General features: G+C 37.0%; 1 protein-coding gene across 3 annotated transcripts in view; it reads left to right on the forward strand.

Annotated features, from left to right (window-relative positions):
- The window catches only part of LOC150108684 (transmembrane ascorbate-dependent reductase CYB561-like), a 200,119-nt gene that overhangs the window by 41,928 nt on the left and 130,253 nt on the right, over positions 1-27,938 (forward strand). For 2 of the 3 annotated variants that reach the window (XM_090416148.1, XM_090416149.1), the window contains exon 2: positions 510-920. The exons of the other annotated variant lie outside the window; for it this stretch is intronic. In XM_090416148.1, coding sequence (XP_090272274.1) covers positions 737-920 — 184 coding nt within the window. In that variant the 5' untranslated portion in view covers positions 510-736. The remainder of the gene's footprint in view (positions 1-509; positions 921-27,938) is intronic. 3 annotated transcript variants of the gene reach the window in all.

Consider the following 27,938-nt stretch of genomic DNA (forward strand, 5'->3'; position numbering starts at 1 on the left):
GGATTAAGGGAAGAGTGACCAAGTGACCAAGCTGGTGTCAGATCTATGGAATGTTCTCTATGCAGATAGATTGAGGGTGTGTGGCTACAGAGTTTAGCTAACATGCAGAGCAGAGGAGAGATGATAGAAACTTATAAGTTATTAAAAGAATGCGATAAGATTGACACAGACAAAAGGGGTGGTTGTCAGTGCCCCAATAGTGAATCGGTTTAAGGACATGTATGATGTGTATTGTGTTAATGAATAGAGTGGGTCTTCTGCAATGAGCCTTTTGACTTCATAGAGGGCACATATAATAATAATAATAATAATAATAATAATAATAATAATAATAATAATAATAATAATAATAATAATAATAATAATAATAATAATTATTATTATTATTATTATTATTATTATTATTATTATTATTATAGTGCTGTGTAGGCAGATGGATATATGCAAGCTATTATCGCTGCTCCCGTTTTTATAGCTTTAAAGTTTTAACTGATATTTAATTCTTCTAGTCACACTGAAGACAGGGACGTTTAAATCATCAAAACCGGCTAAGTAATATCCAAATTTTGTGTGCTGAAAGTCATAGAGTGAACTGCTGTCACCACCAACAACAATCAAAGTACGTCGCCAGTTTAACAGTCCCACAACAGTCGCTAAAGGGAAGAATATCCAAAGGTCCCGAGACAGCGAAGGTCAAGTACAATGAGCTGAAATAAGTGCAATAAGTCATTAACCGATGCAGGGGACAGGCGGCATTGTTCTGGATGTGGCCAAAGACAACACTACCAATGCTCTGGGATCTCAGAAAGCACGCGCAAAGCAAAAGGAGCCGCGAAACGGACTGGATGGCACTGTCTACACGGTGAGAAAAATGAAGAACAAAGAACAGATACCAAAGAAAAGCAACGATGGACATCAAAGTAAGTCCCTTCCTTATCCTAAAATTACAGACCACTTAGATTCATTCAAACTTATGGTTAAAGATTTTCTAAATACACACACACGAAACAAATTAACAAAAAATTCAAGGGGTATGAACATTACATACAGTACAATAACATGACTGTATAAGAAATGTTAGGAACTGTGCAAGAAATAAAGACAAAATTAACGGTAGCGATAGAAACACTCAAGCGCGAAAGTGAAGAATTGTGGAAAGAGGTAAACACACTCAAGTGTCAAATGGAGCACATGATGCAAAAAGAAAGAAAAAAAATAACTTCAAATTGAGGAAATACCAAAAGAAAAGACAGAAAATTTAAGCAACATAGTGCAACTGATCGGCAGCAAAATTGGCATTCAAGTCGCAACCACAGACATCGCCTCTATTAACCGAAACCCATAAAAAACAAAGAGAGACCGCTACCAATTATCGCTCGTTTTACCAGCAGAAGTCTGAGAGACTCCATTCTTGCAGCAAGCAAGAAAACAAGGCCAACAACATCGATCTTAACTGACAAGACTCTCCCAACACCAATCTATATATCTCAACACTGGACCCCATACTTTAAAAATCTTTTATACCAAGCAAGGAAGACAAAAACAAAGAAAAACTACAAGTTCCTGTGGACTAAGGATTCACAGATATTTATGAGAAAGAATGAAAATATTCGAGTTTATATAATTGCAAGAGATCCGACGTACAGATCCTACCAATATAAACCACTGACTCTTCACATCATTAAGAACAAGATTAGAAATCACTTGAAAATTATATAATGGAAATCTCAAATATAGTCGAACATATTCAGTGAGACAATATAAACTTCAAGGTCTTTGACTCTTTGAAGTAATGGTAAGACAACATTTCCACCAATACCAACTTCACTATCATACACACAAACATAAGAAGTATAAAAACACACTGGCTTACATTGATGACACTGCTCAACTACACCTTGACAAACATAGACGTGCTAATACTGACCGAAGTTGCAATAACCGACACAGAAATTTATGCATACAACATTAATAATTACCAAACCTATAACTTATCTACATCAGTTGTAGGTTTGGTAACCTACAAAGTGCCGCCTCCTCTACACCAGCGCTTCCCAAACTGTGGGCCGCGGCTCACAGTTTGGGAAGCGCTGATGTAGAGGAGGTTTTGGCCGTAGGTTTTGTTGAGGGGGGCCGTGAAATAATGAAAACAAATTTTAAATGTTTTAAGACTAAGTAGATTTTTTTATTTTAAAAGAAACGCATTTAACTTTTATTATTTATTATTTCTTTTTTTGTTATTTTTTATATTTTAATACAAAAATTCACACATTGGTGTTGGTTCACAAACTTTGCTTCCTGCGTATTTCGGCTCTTAATGAATATTAGTAAATATTGCTTATTTACTAATATATATATATATATAATGAATGTTATGGCAGTTTCACATATGGAATTCGGTTGAAGAGAGTTAGCATTTCAACTCAATTGTCAGCTATGCTTTTATCTTTCGGTTGTGCGATCTTTTGTTAATACCGCACCAATCATATGCACGTTTTAATAACCTGCCTTTGGCGTCTGTTTCGCGTTAGGGTTAATTACCATAAAGGGAGAAAAGTCACAAAAGAGAAAAATGTTCTTGGTCTGGGGATTCCCTTATTCAGGTAATATTCACTAATTTCATGTTATCAGTCTGTGGTGTGCCAGTATCGGTAAGTGGTGATATTATTTGATCTATTCTACGTTAAAAAATTTAACCCTGAGATGGATAAGTGGCTGATAAAAAAAAAATTTAAAAATCCCGCGAACAATCAGAAGAAGCAGAAACAGATTCAAAAAAAAAAAAAAAGGACAGTATTTCATATTTTACCAGAACAACCCGCATCGTCTTCAGAACCAAATGGTAAGAGGCAAAAAATGTAATACATGCATTTGATTTTTGCAATATTCGCTGTGTATGTTTTGTATTGAATATAAATACAATAAATATTATAATAATATATCTCTCTATTACGATTTTTTTTCGAGGGGGGGCAGTGAAATATTTTAATTTTTGCAAAGGGGGCCCTGACATCCAGAAGTTTGGGAAGCACTGCTCTACACGATGCCACCTCTTCTTCTGTTTGGTTCCCAAACAAAAGAGGATGTGACATCGTGGCATTTATCAAAGAAAAATACAATGTGACTGAAAACAAACTCATTTCGAACATGCGGAAACACTAATTTTGGAAATCACAAATAGCGACAAACATAGTATCAAATACACAATAACCATAATATACAGAACCCCAGATAATAATCAACTCAGCTTTCTGCATGAGTTAGAGGCATGGCTAAGCGGCATCGAACCGTGTACAAGACACAGGCTCATCCTAATAGGAGACATTAATATAAATACTCTTGACCACGCTTCTTCAACCACTAACACATACCTTGATATACTAAGTCAGTACAACATAAACCCTACCATTGACTCACCAACAAGAGAAGAAATACTCAACAATTCATTAACACAATCATGCACTGATCATATCAATATACGGACTCCCATCCATACATGTACATCATCAGTAATTAACGTCAAAATAGCCGATCACTACTTTGTCTCAACTTCGTTTTATTACGTTACCTACACCCCCCCCCTCCCTCCACCACAAAAGTCAACAAAACCTGATCATATTAAAGAGCATTGTCGACAACCTTGTAAAAATTACAAAGTGGAATTGCCTACTTAAACTAAATGATCCTGTAACATTATACGAGAATTTTTGAAGACGATTATTGTAATTTGTGTAAAATATTTTAGACATTAATAATAAAAATATAAATAAATAAATAAATAAAAACAAATTATTATTATTATTATTATTATTATTATTATTATTATTATTATTATTATTATTATTATTATTATTATTATTATTATTGACCACTAACCACTCTGCCAGCCGACCTGGTTGCCAGAGTGGTTAGCGTGTCCACTCTTCAGCCAAGAGGCCGTGGGTTCGAATCCCGCCATGGCATGGATGTTTGTGAATGTCCTACAAAAAAAAAAAAAAAAAAAAAATATATATATATATATATATATATATATATATATATATATACATACATTATTATACAGGGAAGATATAGGACTGCAATATTTCTACTTGTTTGATCAATAAAATATTTAAGTTATTGTGTAAAAAAAATAATATTTTTATTTCTTCTTCTTATCCAGAAACTCGAATTGTTCGTCCCGTGAGTCAGACAAAGAAATCAATAAGAAAATACACTCAGTTAACAGCTATACCAGATTAGCATCGGATTTGGTTTCGAATGGTTGAGAGTCCGAAAGCAGGAACATTTCTGTGCATAAAATATAACAACAGTACTTAAAAAAAAAAAAAAAAAAAACTGTGAATAAATAGTAAAGTAAAGGAGCAATTATAAATAGAGTATATCTAAGAAAGGACAGAAAAGCACTTTTTCAATGAAACCAGCACTACATTTATGTCTATTTTGCCATGGTTTAGTAGCAGTGCTCAAAGAATATAATATTAAAATGTATTTTGATACAAAACATCTGAAATCTTTCAGCATTTCATGTGACTCCCTCAGAGCAACATTTCCTTTGACGCATGACGCAAACACACCAACTATTAATTAATAATTTACGAGACACAAACATAAACCACCCATTAAATCAGGGCCTTAAATTGGTAATTCTAAAAAATGCAGCAAATCTTATTAACATACTGAATTTCTGACTATTTATTACGGTTTTACGAGTTGCTAGCATAATTTTATACAGCATAAATTTGTCTATTCGCATAAATAAAATAAATCTTTTAATGTCTTATTATTTCTGAAGGAAAGCATTTAGCCCTAATTACGTTTAGGAAATCAGTGAACAGCCAGTTATTATGCTTCGCATCCAACGATAACTGAATTCATGGTTGGCCAATGGTTTTAAAGAGAGAGGGAGGTAGCTGTGGCCACCTTGTAATCCTAAACTCCATCGTTTGAATAGTGTTGGTTCTACTATCGACTGAAAGAATAAAAATTCGAGTTTCTTGGATGAAAAAAAAAATCCTCTTTGCCTGAGCCTAAGATTGATTCTGTGTGTGTGTGCTCTTGCCCTGGAGTTCTTTTTATTTTATTTTATAGAACCGAAGCATTGCCACATTGGCAACAGTCCTGTTCAACATAATTGATAAATTTAAATAAATGAATTTCATTTGATTATATTTGTTAATATTTTTCAGTAAATCGCATTACTGAAACTATCATAATGCAAAGTTGATATTGAGATCCGATTAATTTTAATATAAATCGAATGTTGCCGACATCAGAATCCGGTTGTTTGTTGTTCATGCATATTATTATTATTATTATTATTATTATTTGACACCTCCAGGGAGTCCAAGGACTCATCGAGGGAGGGCACTTGCTCTACAACTCCATCTCCACCACTCAATCATCAACTGACTGCAACTACACAAATGCCATCTACCGCTGACCACCACTGGTATATTCCACAGACAATCACAAACATCCATGCCCACGGTAGGATTCGAACCTGCAGCTTTTTGGCTGGAGAGCGGATATGCTAACCACTCGGCCAACCAGGCTGGCAATATGCTGTAGATGATATTCCAAGCAGATCCATTTATAAAAACAACTGGAAACGTATTTCGAACGTTTAATCTCGTTATACTGTTTTCATCTTATTAGAGAGCCTGGATTTAGCAGTAGCCCAGCAAGTACTACAAGCAGGATTATGTTGTTCAAACTGTAAAACACAATGGGTGAAGCATAGCAGAGAATTAGTTGTTTTCCGACAGAACCATGAACAGAAAGATATACCTCAATGTTCTAGATTAATGCTCTACTTACGGAATTCTATGATAAAGAGCTATACTGCTCCAGCAAAACAATATCCTCTCTCAAAATCTGCTATAAATTGGTTTTTAGGATAATAATGTGCCTCCAATGGAATGGTGATGTCAGATCACTGAGTTGGTAGCCCTGAGTCCTTTGCCAATCAGGCCAGAAAATCTGGCGTGATAGGCCTAGTTTTCGGATATCTAACTCTTTCCTCACCTCCCAGTAGTAATGTATTATTATTATTATTATTATTATTATTATTATCGCTGCCCCCGTTTTTTATAGTTTTAAAGTAGTTCCAACTCCTGTTTTTAATTTGAAAGTGTTCCAAAGTAACTCTACCAGCCACTCCGAAGACTGTGATATAAAATTCACCGAAATCGGCTAAGAAGAAACGAAATTTTGAATGGTTGAAAAGCAACGAGCGTAGAACAAAGGACGTCGTCATCTTTACAATCACGCCACAATTGCTCAAGGGAAGAAAGGTGAGTCATAAAGTATGAAATGCCTGGAGGATTTATCGTCCGACGGAAATCAAATAACCTGTACAAAATGCAGTAGGATTCTACACTTAAAATGTGCTGGCTTTTCATAAACAACCTGACAATGTAAATCCAATGCAACACGCTAGAAATGGAAGTGTGTGATCTGCAGGAGAAACAAAGAAACGCACCTAAGGCAGCCACCTACGACGCATCCGATTATACTGGAGACAAAACCAGATGAAGAACTGAACAGACAAAAAAATGCAGGTGAGTCCTGTAATTTCAACTCTATAAATATACTAATAGAAAGAGGTCTAGAGACTATAAAAGCCAGTTTAGTAGATCTTGTGCAAGAACTCTTCGTCAAAAGAACGAACAAATAACAAAAAATCTAGCGAATATGAAGATTTGGTCAAACATAAGAATTTAGCAGTGATAGAAGTGTTGCAAACGGTAAGAGACATCAAAATCAGCATTAACGCACTAAATGACAGGCAACACAATTTGATGAAAGAAACTTGAACGCATTGCAAAACAACACACCAATCTTCCTATCCGAATATTTAACACCATTCAACCAGAATCTGTTGTACCAAGCAAAAAAAGCAAAAACAGAAAAAAATTACCAATTTTTACTAATACGAACGTTTAAATCAGCAACAACATAAAGAAGATCTTATCATAAACGGTCTTCCTGAAACTGCACCTACAGAAAACCTCAGAGACGTAGTTTTAAAATTAGGCCATGCAATTGACATCCCCTACAGCTTAACGACATTCAGACCGTAAATTGGATTCCTAGGAAGAACAAAAAAACAGGGCTTATCACGACCTGCACCAGTCATAGTTCGTCTTACAAGCAAGTCCACAAGAGACAATCTCATAAAAGCCAGCAGACAGAAAAAAAAACATTTGCCAAGGACTTGAACGCATTGCAAGACAACACACCAATCTTCCTATCCGAATATTTAACACCATTCAACCAGAATCTGTTGTACCAAGCAAAAAAAAAAGCAAAAACAGAAAAAAATTACAAATTTAAATTTTTGTGGATCAGAGATGCCAAGATATTCTTGAGGAGGTCACAAACTTTAAAACCGATACAAATTAAAAGCTCAGAAGACATAGAAAGGCTGCCACAGTGGGGGAAAAAGCCTCCTAATTAGTTCAAAAAGAAGACCACAATAAAAATGAATGTGAACCACCAAGACAGATTCAATAACACCAGAACATACCGGCAAATTCACTTTGATCAGACCATTCAGATCATTCATTTGACCTCCCAAACATCAGCTTACTTCCAACACAACAATCAAATCAATAATAATAATTTTAAAAAAATACATATATCTAACCGGTGTCATCCTCAGATTATTTATTACATCAAAGTGCTGTAGTTACAACAGTTAAAAACATTAAAAAGCAAAAATTGTAAAATACATATAACTTGCTGTTATACTATAAATGCTGTCAAAAAAACGTAACCTTATCCAATTGCAAACTATAAATTACCATCCATAGTAACTATTATTACCCATTTTAGAATACAAAAAAAAAACCGGAAAAAACTGTATGAAATTCACTGTTAAAAAAATATATATATATATAATATGTAAATATATGTAAATATGTGTATATATGTAAATGCTCTGTAAGATGATAAATAAAAAGTTATTACAGAATTAATATATATATATTATTATTATTATTATGTGACACCTGTACCCTCTCACTACTTACGAGGGTGGTCTGAAAAGTTCTCTACCTCAACCATAGAAGGCAACACTATCGGCACGATTATTTTTTCTAAGTTGGTACATCTGTCATAAGCATCCTTGTGAAATTGCAAGTCATTCTATCAAGTAATTTGCTTTATACAGCTGTCTGAAGCAAAGGAGTTGTCTGTATCCATTGAAATGGATAAAATTGAGTATCGTGCGGTTATAAAATTCTTTGTAAAAGAAGGTTTAACACCAAAAGAAATTCATTCGAAGTTCATAAAAGTTTATGGGCACTCTTCTCCTTCATTTTCGACAATTAAGAAATGCGCTCCCGTGTTTAAACGTGGCCGTACCAACCTTGAAGATGATCCACGTGAAGGATGTCCAAAATGTGTAACAAAGCCAGAAATCAATGATGAAGTGCACTATATGGTATTGGATGACCAGCGAATCAAAGTGCGTGAAACTGCTGAGACTATAGGAATTTCAAAAGAACGTGTAGGATATATATTTTGCATGAAGAATTGCAAATGAAAAAGCTTTGCGCAAGATGGGAGCCGCACTTGCTCGCAGCAACGCAAAAACGCACTGACATGAAAATCTCTGAACAGTGCTTGGAGTGTTTTAACAAGAATAAAACTGATTTTGTGCGTCGATTTATTACCATGGATTCACCATTACACACCAGAATCCAAACAGCAGTCAAAACAGTGGACAGAAGCCGGTTGTTCAGCGCCAAAGAAGACAAAGTCGGTTCCATCAGCAGATGGCATTTTGTTTATTAAAAAGAAAAAAAATCATCTTTCATCAGGACAATGCACCTGCTCACAAAGGTGTTTCAGCAATGAAAAAATTAAGGGTTTTTCTTCGAATCAATGATTGCAGCTGTAGAAGGGTGTTTTGCAGATCGTACTCAGAACCACTACATGGACGAGATCATGGCGCTAGAGCATCGCTGGAATAAATGTATTAGTCTTAAGGGAGATTATATTGAAAAATAAAAATAATTTTGAAGTTATAAATTCGTTTTTTCATTGTTAGACCGAGAACTTTTCAGACCATCCTCGTAATTACCTCCTACTACTTAATTCTCCAACTACGATATTGCTACCATCAACGCCATCTATCGTCCATCATCACCAACAACAGTATTTTTTGCGTGTATTCTGAAGGCCGAATTGTCTGTATGCGGAATGAAAAACCTAAGTTTCCGGGAGATAAAACTCTGCTACTACCGTACGAGATCGACTGACTCACCTTCAACTGAAAACGCCCATATAAGGTTTAGGTTTGCTACCTTTTTTTGTAAGTTTCCCACCTACATAAGAAAACAGATAAAATAAAAGAAAGGAAGAAAGAAAGAATTTCTCTTTTTCCTGATATATATCACATTGACATATTTCCCAACGACTGAATCGGCAAAAATGTAGTAGGAAGAAAATGCCGTACCAAGAAACCAACGATTTATCCATGAAATATTACCATTAAACTCAGCTAAAAACAAATGATATGTAAATAATGTAATGACGAAACTGAGAAGCTTTCAAGATTTATTATCTGGTAATAAATTAATAAATCACTCAAGGACACAACGCATTTATTTTCCATAGCCAGGTGTAACTCCATAGCCATAAGTAATTTAGGTGGCAGCCAGCCTCCATTCATCAGCTGCCATTATCTTGTGACACTAAACCTTAACACTGACATTACTGTCTAACCATATGAGTTCTACGGTCGATGCAGGATTGAAGACTCGAGATGTAATATTAAAAACTCGAGTTTTCAGGAGGAAAACTCCTAATTGCGTGTGCAAATAATCGACTAACCTGGGAACTGTCTTAAAAAAAGCATAAAAAAATTTCTCGTTGGCGGCTAAAATCGAACCTATAATAACAGTCTTTGCTATGGCCTCCTAGTGCTATGGAAACAAACACAATTTCCACAGGACATGTAAAAAAAAATAAAAAAAATAAAGGCTTTTTAATTCCAAAAAAAAAAAAAAGTGGACAACTGAAAATAAGATTGAATCAAACAATAAAGATGGTATGAGCATGCAGATAAATTATCATTATTTTTAATGAAAGAGAGAAAAAAACATTGATCAGTACAATCTGTAGGGAATAATTTCATTGAGAACATAATATAATCATTATCTTATACTCACGAAAAATGCAGAAATAACTATTCAAAATTTAAACAGGCAAAGCAACAATATATCTTCTGAAAGGAGGAAAATAACCTAATATTTATGCTCTTCAGAAATCTGTCAACAAGAATGTGATTCCGGAATTGGTACGCTGCTATTATTTTTTTTTCCCTTAAAAAGGGAGGAGTAAGAACGAAAGAAAAGTAATTTTTCTTTCGTTCTTTAGGATGATCAGCCAGTAAACTTTCTACGGTCACATTAATTCTAAGAATTGAATGAAAAGTAGAATACAACTTACACCTACAAGATGGATTGGTAAGAAAAGCAATACCGTTGGTCATACGAGTATATCAAGTCACTTTCATCTGTTGTCTCAATGAGAATGTTTTTCTTTTTAATAACAGAAATAGTCTGCTTCTATCGCGGAGCAGTACTTTTGTTTTTATTTATCCAATAGCAAAAGAAATTAATATGTGGATTGAGAATAAGCATGAAAACAGAAAATTTTCCTGATGTTGAGTGCGTGGCGCATGCTCAAGCAATCCCGAAACATATGAAGGGGGAAAACATGTGTTACCTCCCCCTTTTCTTTTTTGAAAAATATGCGTTGCAACATAAATATGCACCAATCCTCTCAAAATGTTATGATCATTCTGTTATTTCATAATCTGTCATTCCGCCGAACACAGTGGCAAGTGTTGGGCGGAATGAAGTGCTGCTGATTCGATTACAGTAGAACAAGGAACGTGATCTGACGAACTTTGAAAAAGGCATGAATGTAGGGTATCAGCTGACGGGTTGTGGTACTAATCAAAGAAACTACCAAGTCTTGTAGGCTCATAGTCTGATTTAAGGATGTTGTGGCCTCACGCTATAACATTTAAGAGTCCCGCCGTCTACTGACTAAATTTTAGGTTCTCTATAATAATCAGAAGAGTCTCCATAGCTCGATCAGTATAGACGAAGCCCTGTGGTCGGAAAAACCTGGATTCGATTCCCGTGTGAAGTGAGGAACCTTTATCGGGTCTCTTTCGACTAAACGTGAGTTAGTCGAAATAGGTGAGTCTCATACGGAGGTAAATTTTTTTCTCCCGGAAACTCGGGTTTTTCATCCCTCAGAACAGGCAAACCAGCCCCGTGAACATACGCTACTACAGCCAAAAATACATTCTCCCCAAGCGACAGGCCGGTCGGTTGGAGGGAGGGGGGGGATACTAACAAAAGGGCATCAAGTGCAACACGCTGACCCTGCATTGGAAGCGGGATAAACGCGCAGAGGAAAAAGATAAGAAGAAGAAGAGGAGGCTCTTGTAATGTGAGACCCTGAGCTGAAGCTTGTCTAGCTTATGCATAAATCTGGTCCTGTGTACACTGTTCGCGGAATGCTGTATTTACGTGTTTCAAAATATTGAAGGGATACTCGGAAGAACAGCATTCGCTGGCTAATGGCGTGCGTCCACGCCAAATCGATGATCGTGGTAAACATAGGTTGTCTCTTCTTGTACAAGCCCATTGACTAAAAACTCTAGAATGTTGACCTTGAAAATTAACAATGGGAAGTATTGCAATGTTTAATATAAACACTGTAGTAATAACACACATACACATCCTTTTTGGTATTTTTGGTAAATGAAAAGACTTGAGATGATGCATTAATTTATCGATTAGTGTTAGACCAAACTGACGCAGTGCTAGATTTGTATACACAGTGTTCCCGTTAAATAACCAGACAGAATTCTACCTATATATATGGTGTACTATATATATGGTGTACTCTAAATACACTGGGCAAAACAGTATATTATTTTAATCGCTAGCGTATGCACTTTCCAACGAGTACATGCGCATTGCGGTATCTTCATTTGTTTATCTTCTTGTATACGCTATTTGTGTGAGCCTGCGTAAGCCTGGTATCAAAACTGGAAAAATGAGATGTAATAACACTTCAGTTTAAGCAATTCCGCCTGAGAAGCATTTAATGATCTTAAAGCGGTGTAAGAGAATGACTATTTATTGTGTGCATAAGTTTTTTGTGCCGTTCGCAAGATTTCTTCAAAGAAAACAATATTGATCGGTTTCTTCTACATTGATGAAATTATTCATAATGAATTTGTTCTGGAGGGCCAAGTGGTTAACAGTCAACACTGTCTCGGTGTCATGAAATCTCTGAATAAACGCCTGAGATAAGTGAAGGAGAAGCAATGCTCACTGCATATTATTATTATTATTATTATTATTATTATAAAAAACCTCCATGAAGTCAAAGACTCATTGTGATAGGTCTATTGTTATACACACAGTTTATCATACCGTCCTTAAATATGTCCCCTGTCTTTGCACTCACCACACTCGCGGACTATGCATTCCAATCATTCACCACTCTCCATGCAAAAAACCTACTCCTCACCCCTTGCTCACACCCTCCTTATACAGCTTCCAGGAATGACCTCTTGTTCTTTTCCTATCTTCATCCATTCTGTGCAAAACCTCTCCGACATTAATCTGGTAATAACCTCTTAACACCTTATATGTCTCGATCATATCCCCTCTCCTCCTCCTATCCACCAATTTCTGCAAATTGCATTTTATCAATCTGTCTTCATACTCAACATTCCAGAGACCAGAAAACACCTTAATCAATCGTCTCTGAACTTTTTCCAAATACATCTTCATCTTTTTAAAAACCAGGTGACCAAATCTGCGCACAGTAATTCATATGTAGCCTGATCAAAGTCTTACAAGGGAACCGTAACATACTTACTTCTACAAGTCAGTGCCCTCCTCATCATTCCCATTATCCATTTTGTTGTCCTCACAGTTTTAGTAACATGTCCCCGAAAATTTAGGTCATTTTCTACAATCACTTCCAGATATCTCATCTCTTCTACTTCTTCCAAGATATTTCCACCGATTGTGTACTCTACATCCCATCTCTGCTTCCCAAATTTCGAAACCTTCCATTTTGCAGCATTGAATTGACATCCCTATTCATTTACTCATAAAGCCAGTGTATTCAAGTCCTCTCCCAAAGCTACAGCATCCACTCTACTCCTGATATCTGTCCCCAACTTTGTATCATCTGCAAACAACTGCATATCACCATTCAGACCTCTCCAAATATCATTTACATACAAATTAAATAGCAATGAACCCAAAACAGACCCTTGGGTTACACCACTAGTAACTTTCCTCTTCTGGTATATCGCTCCTCCATAGAAAACTCGCTGATACCTATAAGACAGTCAATCTCCAATCCAGCGAACTAATCTACTGTTCAGCCCCATCCGTTCCAGTTTATTTACCAGCTTGTCATGTTGGCAATTTATCAAACTCCTTTACAAAATCTAAATATATCACTGTGTATGCAACACTCTTATCCAATGAGTTCGTCACTTTATTATAAAGTGTAAGCAGATTGCTAAAGTACAATCTTCCTTTAGTAAATACATGCCGGCTGCTAAAGAGTATTTTTCTGTTGTCAACCCAATTCTGAATCATATCACCATCCTTATGAATTGGAACAATTTTATTCTCTTTCCACTCCTTTGGAACTTGACCCAGTGAAAGACTCATGTTTAAAAAATATGTAAAAGCTGTTGCTAACTCTCTGGAACATTCCCTTAAAACACGTGGTAAAATAGCATCAGGTCCCACAGCCTTATTTACATCCAGTCTACTCAATTCCTCATATACCTGCTCGCTTACTAACAGTTCCTCCGCCTCCTTCGTTCCCACTGCATTCAAGCACTGCATGATGTCACATTCATAAGAATGAAATATATGTACCGTAACTGCACATTGTGCTTTAAACGTGACGGAGTTTCTGGCTTCCAAATCTTGCACAGTACTCGAACATCAGCCATATTTGCTGGATTTGGCACGATGTATTTTTTATTTATTTTTTATTTTTTGCAGAAATTGAAAACGAAATTCCATATGATGACAGTTTGACTCAGTAGAGTCAAACTGTCATCGTACACACACACACGCGCGCGCGTGTGTGTGTGTGTGTATACGATGCGAGCGTGTGTGTGTACCAAAGAAATGAAGTTTTGTGATTTTTAGTAGAACTCAATACAAAACTTCAAAATTTAAGTCCAGTCCCTCGAACTTTGTATTGTATTAACTAGATCCAAGAGAGAGAGAGAAAGTGTGCGCTCGCGCATGCGTTCATAAATTACTCGTTCTGCTTATTATTATATTATACTCGTACTTATACATTCTTTTTCTGTCTTTATTATACATTCTCTGTCTGTCGTATTCTCGGACTGTCCTCATCTGCCAGTAACTTTTACTGGAGGGCATAATACAGGCTCGCGAGAATAATGTTGCAACATTATTCTCGGCATGTACAGTATTAAGAAGGAAAATTTTAGCATTCTGGAAAAGGTGATGGAAAGTTATTGTCAACAGCATGTATAAAGAAATTTTCAATAAAATCAAATTTTTGTATCTGCATTGGCGGAGTCTTTTTTTGTAAACCTAAAAGTACATTTGAGCCGTGAGTGGGCTAAGGATTTTTCTATTTTTATTAATTATATATATATAAAAATATATATAAATATATATATATATATTTTTTTTTTTCGATATATTTTTACATAGTCCAGAAACGCTGCTCAAGAGGTATACAGTTCAAGAATTTCCTGCTGGGAATTCTTGAACTGTATCTCCTGCCTAATAACAATCACAAATATGTACGTCCACAGTGGGATTCGAACTCGCAGCCTGTTGGTTGGAGAGCAGATAGGCTAACCACTCAACCAAGTGACGATATAGGGTAGACTATCGGCATTTAAAGGAGATGAAGATCGTTGACTTAACATACTTCCATTTGAGGCTGAGTTTATCTTATATTCTTATTAAAAGGAGATGGTTTTCTCACCTGTGAAACATATCAATGACTTAACTGTCTTTGATAATATTGGACTAGCTATCTTTAGAGAAGATTATCTGTCCTTCACCTTCCAGTCTTCAAAAAGGTCGCTTATTCCCTGTGGGATATAAATGACCTTAGTGGATTTATTTACTTATTTATCTATATTTATTAATTGTCAGCAGAGAAAACTAAATCTCTCAATCAAATTTCTAACATAATCCCTTGTCCCAAATAATTTTTAGCATTATCTCTAAACCGATTATTTGACCACCACAAAATATTGAGTTTCAAATTATTACTATTACTATTACTTCCAAGCCTCAATGGAGTCCGCAGACTCATCGTGGCAGGTCAAACATTCGCAAATCACAATAAATAGCATACTTCGACAATGAATTCGAATCATTCACCACTCGCCAATCTCCTTTTCACCTCCTTATTCACATGACCTTCGTACAGTTTCAAGGGATGACCTGTCGTCATCCATGTCTTTCTCACCAACTGATAGGTCTCAATCATATCACATCTTCTCCTCGTCCTCCTATCTTCCAAGCTCTGCAGACAATAATCCATCAATTTGTTCTCATACTTACATTCCAGAGTCTTGAGACAGTCTTAGTTGTTTGCCTCTTCCCTTTCTCAAATGCTTCCTTATCACCAATAAAACTAGGTGATTAGATCTGCATCCAGAAATCCAAATTTCTGCACCCAGAAATCCATTAGTGCTTTATACAGTGGAAATATCGCTTCCTACTCGTCAGGGTTCTTTGCATTATAGCAGCAGTTTCCTGAGTAACCTTTACAACTTTTAAAATGTTTCTCTGAATTTCAGTTTCCTATCTACCTGGATCCCCTGATCCTTTCTTCTTCTACCTTTTGAAGCAACAGTTCCTCCAACATGCGATAAACCTCACCCGTTTTCTCTAGCCAAAGTGTATAACAATATAAAGTACTCGTATAGCAATATTGAAGTTCTCAAATTCCCATTCTTCAGTCCTAAGCACCAGCCTTTTCAAATGCACATGCAATATCACATCGGAATTTCCTAACATTGCTCTTCCTATTTAGGATAATCAGTAAACAATTGAAAAATTCTTTGAAAAATCCTTTCAAATATTGGACTATATCATTGATATAAAGTAAACAACAGTAATAAAAAATAGCTAAACTTATTAGGTAACCCCCGCTCATCTAACCAGAGGTTAAGTTAAATTAATAATATAATATAAAATTTGAATTTATATTAAGAGAATGATTGAATAACATACCTAAGTTGTATATTTTAGAAGATAGAAATGATCAAATATTCGTAGACTAACTTTATTGAGTAGAAAACAAACGGGAAGAGAAAGGTGCTGGAAATAAAGCTCAGTTACATGAACCTAAAAATATTTGAAACTAAACATTTAAAAACCAAAGAGAAACAACAACTAGTAAAGTTTATACAAGATAATAATATTGTCAGCAAACATGACAGTTGTGCTGACAATTTCTTGGGAATCATCATCGGCATCTTAAGCCATGGGGCAGTTCACGGTAGTTTTGCGCTGTTTATCATCTGGTGACGATTCTCACGATACGGTCAGTACAATCGTCATGTTGCTGAGTCTATATATGCTTTACTAATTTTTGTTCCTCTTTGGTATTTAAATTTCAAAATTTGTTCCCGTCAACTCGGTCTCGAAAAGTAAAATAGGGCTAAAACAGCCTCGACTAATCCCTTATGGAATAAAAGGCGTGTTCATATCTTTAATTCTTAATGTTTCAAAAATGTATAGTCCATTTGATTCATTATTTTCCCTGTTTTCCCGTTTTATTTATGTTTTAATTTTCGACTGTAAAAACATACAACTCGGTATGCCTTTTTTTAAATTACCGACTTAATATAAATAAACCTTTTATATTAATAATTTAACTTAGTCTCTTATTGGACACGGGGGATAGCTCTATTGATGATGATGATGATTGATCCCTTCTGTCGTTTTCCGATTCTAGGTAACTTTGTAGGCAAGTGTTCTTGCTCACAAAGTGTTCTTGGCTAGATTTTTTTACAGGGTAGTTCACCATTGCTTTCCCCAACTCTCCCCATTTTATCGGGACTGGGCACCATCATATAGCTGACGAATCAGACCTATGACTGGGACGTAAGTATTCATGATTGTAATCCATGTGATGTGTGTTCACGAGGTTGGTTTGCCTGTTCTGGAGAACGAAAAACTCGAGTTTTCGGGTGACACGCCCCCCCCACCAATATACGACATTGACTAACTCGCCTTCGTCGAAAAAGACCAGATAAAAGTTCCTCGCGTCACTGACGGAAATCAAACTCAGATCTTTCCGACCAAAAGGCTTCGTCTATACTGACTGAGCTACGGAGGATATATAGCTCTATTACCTAATAAGCATTGCAATTTTATTATTATTATTATTATTATTGTTTTAAAATCAGGAGTGGCATGAAACCTAGTCAGTGCCGGATTAAGGGGCGGGCGGATGCCCAGTGCGCCAAAACTTAGGATGGCCCTGCGGCCTTAGAGCCTGCACTCTTTCCAAAAATAATTACCTGGCAATGGAAGCATTGCCTATACTTTCTTCCGCTCCGAGAAATTTGAGTCTCAGGTTTGGGTTAGTTCCGAGGGGGTGGAAAGTGAGGAACATGGTTCCACTGGATAAAGGAGGTTCCAAGACTGCTGTTGTAAATTACCGACCGATCAGCATATCAGGAATCGTTGTCAAGGTGTTGGAGAAAATAGTGAAGAGGAAAATACAGGATTGGATAGAAGAAAATGGGATACTCTGGGGGACAGCATGGTTTTGTAAAGGGTAGATCATGCCTCAGTAACTTGTTCACGTTTTATAACAGTGACAGCTGAACTGGATAAGGGTAATGGGTTTATAGTGATTTTACTGGACCTTGCTAAGGCCTTTGACAGGATACCACATGGAATTCTAATCAGTAAACTGCAGCATATGGGGATGGATATAGGGTTGGTAAGATGGATAGGAGGGTGGTTGGAGAGATATCAGAGAGTGGTTTATTCAGGAGTAGAGTCCAAAACGGCCTGTGATTAGTGGTGTGCTGCAGGGTTCTGTTCTTGGACCACTACTGTGGTCCAAGAACAGAACCCTGTTGCTATTGCTCACTATATTCTGTTCCCAAGAACAGAACCCTGTGCACTCACTATTGCTCTACCCAACTTTGCTGATGATGCAAAGTTGGGTAGAGCAATAGTGAGTGCACAGGATGTCAAAATTTTGCAGGATGGTTTGAATATGAATAGTTTGGAGGACTGGGCTAAGGAGAATGGATGTCAATGTAATGTGGCAAAGTGTAAGGTTATGCATTTTGGGGTGAAAAGATTAGCAGCAGTATATCACATTGGTGGAACTACACTCCAGGAGATTGATGAGGCCAGGGATTTGGGAGTGTTGGTGGATAGGGAGTTGAAGTTTAGGGCACATCGCAAAAGTGGCTAAATCAGCTCATCAAATCACTTGGTTGCTGAAAAATACTTTAATAAGCAGAGACAAACAGGTTATTATTCCTCTGTATCGAGCCTTGATAAGACCCCATCTAGACTACTGTGCCCAGATATGGGCGCCAGGGTTTCTTCCTGATGGGGAGGAGATGGAAATGAGCCAGAGACGAGTGACCAAGATGATAGCAGGTCTATGGAATGAAGGAGGAAAAGGGGTGATATGACTGAGATATTCAAATTACTGAAGGGTTTCTATAAGATTAATTCAGAAGATATTTTTGAGAATAGGACTGGTGGTGGGAGGACTATGGGCCATACATGAAAGCTGGGCAAGAGTGTGGTTATTAGCAAGGGTGTTAGAGCTAGGTTTTTTACTTGGAGAGTGGTGAATGAGTGGAATAAGCTGCCAGAGTCTGTTGTGGGTGCCATGACTGTGAATGAGTTCAAGGCGAAGTATGATAGTAGTGTGTGAATATCGAATAGTTGTTCTTGACATGATGCCAGGGCCTCCCTCGATGAGTCTATCGACTCCTTGGAGTTGTCCGTAATAATGAATAATAATAATAATATTCACCGGAGGTAAAGGGATGTCTATTTTTTAACGCATCTGAAGTAAACAGCTACTTGTCCACTTAGTGCTCTTTACCTCGATACCATGATGGCACATAGTGCCCTTTCCAACTGGGTAATCTGCTTATTATTGCACACAGGAGATAGTGCTTTGCTCAACTGAAAAGAGCGCAAAACAAAACATTAAAATTTATCTAAAACTCAATTCTGTGAAAAAATGGACATAGAGCTCTCTACCTCTGGTGTACACACACACACACACACACACACACACACACACACACACACATAAACTTAAGGGCATCACATCCGGAGTGTGTCCAGGGTGGGAAATTATCTTGGTCCAGTACTGAACCTAGTTTTAGAAAATTTGCATATTAAACAACAGTGATCCCAGAACAGATCTCCCTGCAGTGCTTCGCTTGTGATCTTCACTTTTCATGGCACTGTATTCCTATGTACAACTTGCCAGCTTCTATCAATCAACTATTCCTCTACCCAAACAGCCAGCTGACTATACATCTGCATCCTACCTAATTTCAAATGTAGTTTATCATGGAGTAAAGATTATAGAATTAAGTTAACATCAGTATTCTAGTGAAAATAGTCAGGGATAGAGTTTATTGAGACAACTAGACATTCTATTTAAAATGTAATAATAATAATAATTACATTTACTGGTCACGCCCATCCACCCACCCACCGACACGCAAAATTTCGATCAGTGTTGCTTCTGATAACTTAGGTCTGTTGTGTGCAGTGCCAGCTCTAGAGTATGTGGCACACCTAGGCCAGTTTTATCAACGCATTGTAAGACAAGACAGTCATCATAAATGTTGGCACCCCAACGCGATTACGCCCCTAGGCGGTAAATCGTGAGCCTAAGCCTAGATGCGGCCCTGGTTGTGTGTATTATTCATATGATTTGCAAATGTGCTTCTATACGTCGTAGTAATTTTATTATGATAGATCTGCAGACGAAAGACCAAAAGATAGGTTCGATCCTTGTTGCCGTCTAAAAGAAATTTTTTCCAGCCAGTTTTCGAGTTAGCCGATGTTTGGTGAAGGCAAGTAGATTCATTTCTATCGGAAACATGGATTTTTATCCGAGACTTAGAAAAATTGGCCATCGAACTCACACCCGTATACACAAGAATACTAATTATGGTTAGGTATAAGAGATGGTGACAACTGTCTGCCATGTTCTTGAGACCATAAATCTACAAATGGTCGATAGAAGTGAACTAAATTATCGATGATGATCACGAATGTCTGCTTACCGATTTGCAAAAGTTTTGTCTATTCCCTAATCTGCAAAACATTTGCGATTGGTAAGTTAAATTTATAGTCTTCCTCCCCCCCCCCTTTTTTTAAAGGTTCCCTTTTTAGCAGTAACATCACCGCCACATTAAATGTGTTTTTCTTTTTTGTGCGAGAAGGAAATATTATATATGATCGTTTTCTACCTAAAATAAGTGCTTTTCTTTTTAATATTTTGCAGCAGGGCCTTATAACCCTAAGAGTATTTCTTTCTGACATTACTGCGTTTTGCGTTACGCAGGACTGATTATGCATTAGACGCGAGGTGAATTCGAAGATTGTTCTGGTGTAATGTGCGATTGTATATCTTTCTGAATATTTAAAAACAACTTAGTGTGAAATCTTCTAATTTGGGGGGTGGGAAGAGAGAGAGAGAAATGGCCAGTGGAATTAAAGGTAGTTGTTTTTATTAGCGTACTTATAATTAATATTTCATTCTAATTTTTCTATCAAGTGTAATGTTACTCCCCGATTACTTGGTACTTTGAGAGTGAATTCTTCAGAAATTTTTGAATGCTGCAGAAATTCGATGTTTCGGAGTGCTTAACTATGAGCATATATGATAATTATACCAGAAGATATAGTTGCTTCTCACAGAAAAATATAAACCATGTTTGAACCGGAAGAAATATTGTGAGATATTCACTCAGTAATTGATTCACGATTATTGAATGGACATCAACAGAATTAGTATTTTGCTCAAACACCACTTTCTGTGTCAGCAAGGGTTGGTCGATTGGTAGAGCTTTTGCCTAATGGCTCACGCAAAAAGTTAAGCAAGTTTAAGCGCGGTTAGTAGTTGGAAGGTGTCAATCGTTCGTTGCTGTTGGCATACTCTCTCTCAATGAGTCTTTGGACTCCCTGGAGGTGTCACATAATAATAGACGTATAAAATTACGTAAACATTAAATTCATTAAAAAAAAAGTCAATAAATGAAAACTAAACCCCCCCCCCCCCCAAAAAGGCGATGTCTTTGGTAAATCGTATTTTTCTTTTTAAATTATGTAATGTATATCAAATTGCTTGCTGTTGTCATTATTTTGAATGCTGCTATTCCTCGTGATCGTAGCCCAACCATAGATTTAAATTATCCGCCTATTTACAGTAAAAATGAGCATTGCGATACCAGTATTTTTTTTTAAAAGAAAAACAATCACCATTAGTAATGCAATTAATACAATGGCAGATGGCCCTGTGTTGAGGAAATGTGCTTGTCTGCTGACTTGAAAACGATTAGTTTTCCGAGAATTCGAGGCACAGATTGTGTTAAGCCTGAGATATCGATGTTCTTGACAAGCCGACTCAATCGTTTTTAAGTCAGCCATATATTTGTTTGGAAATTACTTAGCATTTATTTCAGCAATTCTTCTATGAAAAGAAGCTGTTATTTTAACGAGGACCATAAATCTAATACATCTGTAGATCATGAACGATGCCTGAACTTCCGATTTACCGCAGCCATCTTTATCCCATTATTGGCGAACATCAGCAAAACACTACACTTCTTTTCATACTAACATAACTTAATTTCACATGCTTATCACACTTTCCCTGTGTCGCCGCTTTTTGCATTACATTACAAAATGCATTATGTTTAGTAGGCCTTTATACACCTGGTCAGAAAGTAAATTATAATTGATAAGAAATTATATTCTTATTTAGATGCTTTATCCAAACATAAGCATCTCCATTCTGGGCCTGGCTCCCACTGACGAGACCTCAATAAAGGTCGAAACCGGTATGGGTATTGTCCCCCCCCCTCAATGCATTAATACATAGCAGTATACATGAATGCAAGGAGATGTGCTGTGCATTATGGGAGATACTGAGACAAGGAGTTGAGAGCTTGATCCACCTTTGCTGCGAGTTGCCCGGTGTTGTACTACCTTACATCAGTCCTGAAGATATTTTTAGGCGCAAATTTTGTTTGCTCACACTTGGATAAAGGATTAAACTAAATTTATCATAAGCAAATAGTTTGTGCAGTAGTATCTTCAGTGCCGGTCCGAGAGTATCTGATGCTCCAAGTCAAAGAAAATTTAGGCATCCCTATACATTTTCTCTCTATATATATTTTGTCATACTTACGCAAGCACACGTACACCTACACATGCGGATATTTATAAAAAATAATATCATTCCTCGCTCATCTTGGGACAGATGCCAGAAGGAGGAAATATCTCTGCACTTGAGGTTAAGTATACAAAGAGCAGGGGAGTGTAAGAAATAGAGAAAGGCAAAAATAATGTGGGATCCTCAGTGGGCACCAGGACGGCTTGACTTATTTCAGTTTTTTATTATTAATCAAGGTTTTACTAATTTTTTTCAGAGGTTGTAATTTCCCCCCGAACTATTATTATTATTATTATTAAACAAGACTATGTAGCAAAATCTGGCACCCCGAAGTCTTAGCGCACCTAGGCGATTGCCTAGGTTCGCCTAATGGTAAAACCGGCTCTGAGTATCTTCATGATTAAGCCACTTGTATATACAGGCTATTGATTTCTTACTAAATTATTGTTAGTTGCAGTACATTCTCCTGGAGTTATGAAGGGAAAAATTTGTGTCAAATATAACAGAAGTTCATATGGAAGGTCCATGCAGCTGTTTGTAACATATCTATCATACTGAATCATAAATTTATTTACATTCAGACAGTGGATGTGTTGTGAATGCTAGGAATAAGAACCAGGGATGGTCTCTGATTCTTGTCCCTACTCCTTGTTTTACCATTTGAAATATTTCTTCCATATTTATTCAGTATGTACCTCTCAACAGCTTAAATGCCTCTATCATATCACCCCTATGTATTCTGTCTGCTAAACTGAAGATTATATGCCTTGAATCTATCTCCCATAGCTAACATTCTGCACTTCTGAAATCATTTATGCCGGTCACCTCTATATCCCTTTAAAGTTTTTTCATTCCACTAGAAATTCTGGTGACCATTTCTGATCACAACCTTATATGATGGAACATTACCATTTTATTTCTGCTTATTGACATTCTTTTCAACGCTCTTGGAAAAAAAAAACCTTCTGAGTTGTCTTTACCACCTTTGCAATATGTCCTGTGAATTTAAAATTTCTATCCACCAAGATCCAGTACTTCTCCATTATAGTCCAATAAACAGAGTATGCAGCCTGCCATCTGTGGATCCCAATCCCCACTCATTTTCTTGCCTTTTTGATCATCCTGAAGAACTACTAAATCAGATAATGCTTCCCAATTTAGCATCATCTGCAAATAACTGAATATCTCCCTGCATTCTAGCAAAAGTCATTAACATAAAGGTTAAAGAATAGTCTCAGTATTGAGCCTTGTAGAAGCCCACTAGTAATGTTCCTATTCTCTGTTAATACTCCTCCATACACACCTCTTTGATATCTGTCAGACAGTCATTTGCCAATCCACTCCACTGACCTGAGTGAGACTGACAAATGTGTTAGTCTCACTTATATTGTAATTTTACCATATTTACTATACTAATCACCCTTTTAGTTTGAGCTATATATTCTTCATGCAACTGATCTTCTCACTTTATAATTTTTCTATAACTTTTTTTTTTTTTTCCATCATGCATGATTTCCTTAGTCATCCATTTTACCTGAAATTTCTTTACTTTTCTCACTTCTGATATGCAGCCTGCCAAATCAATGAACATATTCCTTAACTCATTCTCATTCATTACTTACCTCTTTGCTTCAGATTCCTTTTTCCATGATGCTGCTTCAAGCTGACACCTAAGATTGTTAGTCTCCTACTGTATAATTTTACATGGTGAATGATTCCTTTTTCTCTTTAACACTTTTGCATGTCTATGTAATCCCAAGTCAACAGGTGGTCCATACATAATCACCGCATAATCTACATAATTGCTCAACAACTAGAGGCAGGAAAAAATATGACAGTAATAATCAGATCATCTAATGCTATAACAAAATCCTTTGAACCTTGATCTTTGAATTCCTTCCACTACATGTTTGAAACATTTGTCCAAAAATTGAATTTCTTTATTATTATATCCTGCTTTCTCTACCCAGTCTATATTGTTGTAAATGAAATTTCCCATAAAGATTACCTGCTTGTTAGACAGCTAAACTGCCATTTGAACAGAGAAGATTTTTCAGCATGTGGCTCATTCAAAGTCACATTTAAATTTGTTGGTCATTTTATAAAGGTTGCAGGCTGAGTATGATTTGAGCCAGTTGAAGTATGTTGAATAGTTCTCTAAAAGTTGTGAAGGTCCTTAATTCCTGTATGGGTCATTTTAGTTCTTAGTTAGGAGTAGGTGTTTGAATTGAATGAGAAGGAACAGTAATTGGACAATGAAGAGGAGGAGTAGAAATGATAGGTGACTTATTTGATGCAATTGTAGTGCCAAAGGATATGACACTGAGAATAGTTAGGCAAAAAGAATATTTTTGTTGAAAAGAAAACATGGCCATACACTATCTACCAAAAATTCTCCACACACCCCCTGTTATTTGAAGTTATGGAACATTCCAGGTTTGTTAATAACATAAAAACTGGTGTACAGATAGTAGGAAGCAGTATTTCATTGTAGCAGTTGAATACAGGTGATATGGGAATATGATGTGAACTCGGTGACTTCGAGAGAGAGGTGTCATTATGGGCTGTCACATTGGTGGCATGTCCATACATGCCATTGCTGCTCAACTGGATCATCTAAAATTGGTTGGTGATATGATCAACAAATGTAGTTGTTCTGGCATCACTAGTGCAGGAAAACACCCAGGGAAGCTGCCAAAAATGACTGACAGGGACAGGAGAGTGTTAAAACAGGTGGCATGCAAAAAAATGACTGCAATTGGCACAAACCATCTGTGATGAGTTCCAGAGTGTCAGTAACACAATGGTGAGCACTAATACTGTACAAAAAGAACTTCATTTACTGGGTTTCCATGGAAGAGCAATGGTACACAAGCTGAACATCACTGAACAAGACAGCTTGTCTAGCCTGGTGAAAAGAGTGTGAACTGGACGATTGACCAGCCGAAATGGTACTCTGGAGCAATGAATCAAGGTTCACATGTTTCCAATCTGATGGCAGGGTGTGGAGGCAGCCTGGTAACGCTTGTTACTGCAGTGTGTTGTATCCACAGGAAAGTTTGGTGAAGGAGGGGTAATGGTGTGGGGTGCATTCAGCTGGTTTGGAGTGGGACCACTGGTCGTTGTCCATGGTTCTATGAAGGCATCTCAGTACCTTGATATTCTGGATAATCAGGTGCTGCCTATACTGTGCAGTCTTTATGGAATACACCTGTGTTACTATCAAGACAACAATACCCCAAAGCTGCAGCTGTTAAATGATTGCCCTGGCCTGTGCAGAGCCTTGCCTCAACCCCGCTGAACACCTCGATCCATCACTAAACTCAGTGCTGCTTTGATGGAGGAATGGAGACACATTCTACCTGATGTCTGCCACACATTGGTGGAAAGCCTCCCTCATGGGTTGCAGGAGGTGATCAAAGCCAAAGGTGGACATACCTGATATTAGGGTTTGCCTACTGGTATCAGTTGTAAATTGCTAAAGTGTCCAGACAATTATTGGTAGATAGTGTAGTTATGATTTTTGTTGCCAAGAGGAAAGCTGAAATCTATATATTTGAAAGGAGAGGTGGCCAAAATAAGGTCCAGGATTTGAGAGATGTTGAGGATTATTATTATTAACGGACCTCCATGGAGTCAAGACTCATTGTGGGAGGACCCACTCTCACATACACAGGTCATCATACTTTGGTTTAAATGCATTCATTCTCGCTGCACTCACCACACTCTCAGGCAATGCATTCCAATCACATCCACTCTCCATACAAAAAAACCTACTCCTCACCACCTTGCTTACACCCACTCTATACAGCTTCCAGGGATGGCCTCTCATTTTTTCTCCTGTTTCCAAATATTCTAAGAAAAATCTCATCCATGCTAATCTGGTAATTACCCCTTACCAATTTATACATATTTATTATGTCTCTCTCTTCCTCCTATACACTAGGCTCTGTAATTTTCATTCTCTCAATCTGTTAACATATTTTATTGCAGAGACCAGAAATCAAATTAGTCGATCATCTCTGAACTCCCTTCAACATCTCATCATCCTTTTGAAAACCTGGTGACGAAATCTGTGAATGAACAGTAATTCATATGTGGCCTGATCATAGTCTTGTACAATGGAATCAAATCATCCTTACTCTACGCAGTGTTCTTTCCACATTATTCCCATAATCTGCTGTTGTCCTCACAATTTTAGCAAAATGTCAATGAAATTTGAAGTTCTTATCCACCATTTTCCCTCAAATCTTTCATCGGAGTATTGGATTAGTGGGGAAAATATCCCCACCAATCCTATACTCTGCATCCCAACTTTGCTTCTCAAATTTTAAAACCTTACACTTTGCAACATCGAACTTGCATCCCTACACAGTTGCCCATTCAGACAGTCTATTTAGGTCTTCTTGCAAACCTACATCTTCTGTACTTCTCATAACTCTTCCCAACTTTGCATCATCTGCAAACAACTGTATATTACAATTTTTGCCATTTTCAATGTCATTGACATACAAATTAAACAACAATAGCCCCAAAACTTTGCCAGCCTGGTTGGCCAAATGGTTAGTGTATCTGCTCTCCATCCAAAAGGCTGTGGGTTTGAATCCTGGTGATCGTATGGGAAAATACTAATGGTGGCAGTGGGCAGTAGATGGTGTTGGTGTAGATGATGTGGTTCTTGTGGTTGGTGGATTGAGTGGTGGAGATGGAGAGTTGTAGAGTAGGTGCCCTACCTCAATGAGTCTTTGGACTCCTTGGAGGTGTCACGTAATAATAATAATAATAAAAAAAACAGAAACCTGAGGCATGCCACTAGTGACTTTCATCTTCTGGTGACTTTCATCCCATACACAACTTGTTGATACCTTCCAGACAGCTGATCTCAAATTCAATGCATCTACTATTGAACCCAGCTGTTTCAATTTAACTGCTAGTTTGTCATGCAGGAATCTACTGAAAGCCTTTGCATTATCTAAACATACTACTGTTATGCAACCCCCCCCCCCTCTTGTCCAGTGTATTCGTCACCTTGTTATAATAAGTAAACAGGTTGCTAAAATACACTCCTCCTTTAGCAAATCCATGGTATCCATTAAAGAGAATTCTACTGCTGTCCACCCATTCCTGAATCCTTGCCCTCACTAACTTCTCCAACACCTTAACCATGAATCCAAACAAGCAGATTGGCCTATGATTCGAAGCCTTAGTCTTATCACTCCTTTAAAATGGAACAATTTTGCTATCTTTCCACTCCTTTGGAACCTGGGCTAATCAAGACCGATGTTATGCAAGTTAAAGTTGTTAATTCCCTGGAATATTCTCTCAAGACACGCTGATATACCATCATATCCCAGCATTATCTAGTATGCTAATTGGTAGGTGCACAAGGTTAGATTGTTATTAATAGGACAAATGTGTAGCAAATTTAATACTGTATAAAGGCTTAGTAGTTA

This window comes from Typopeltis vanoorti, chromosome 3 (assembly GCF_054136105.1).
Source record: "Typopeltis vanoorti isolate ZY-2024b chromosome 3, IOZ_Tvanoo_1.0, whole genome shotgun sequence".
NCBI classification, from domain to species: domain Eukaryota; kingdom Metazoa; phylum Arthropoda; class Arachnida; order Uropygi; family Thelyphonidae; genus Typopeltis; species Typopeltis vanoorti.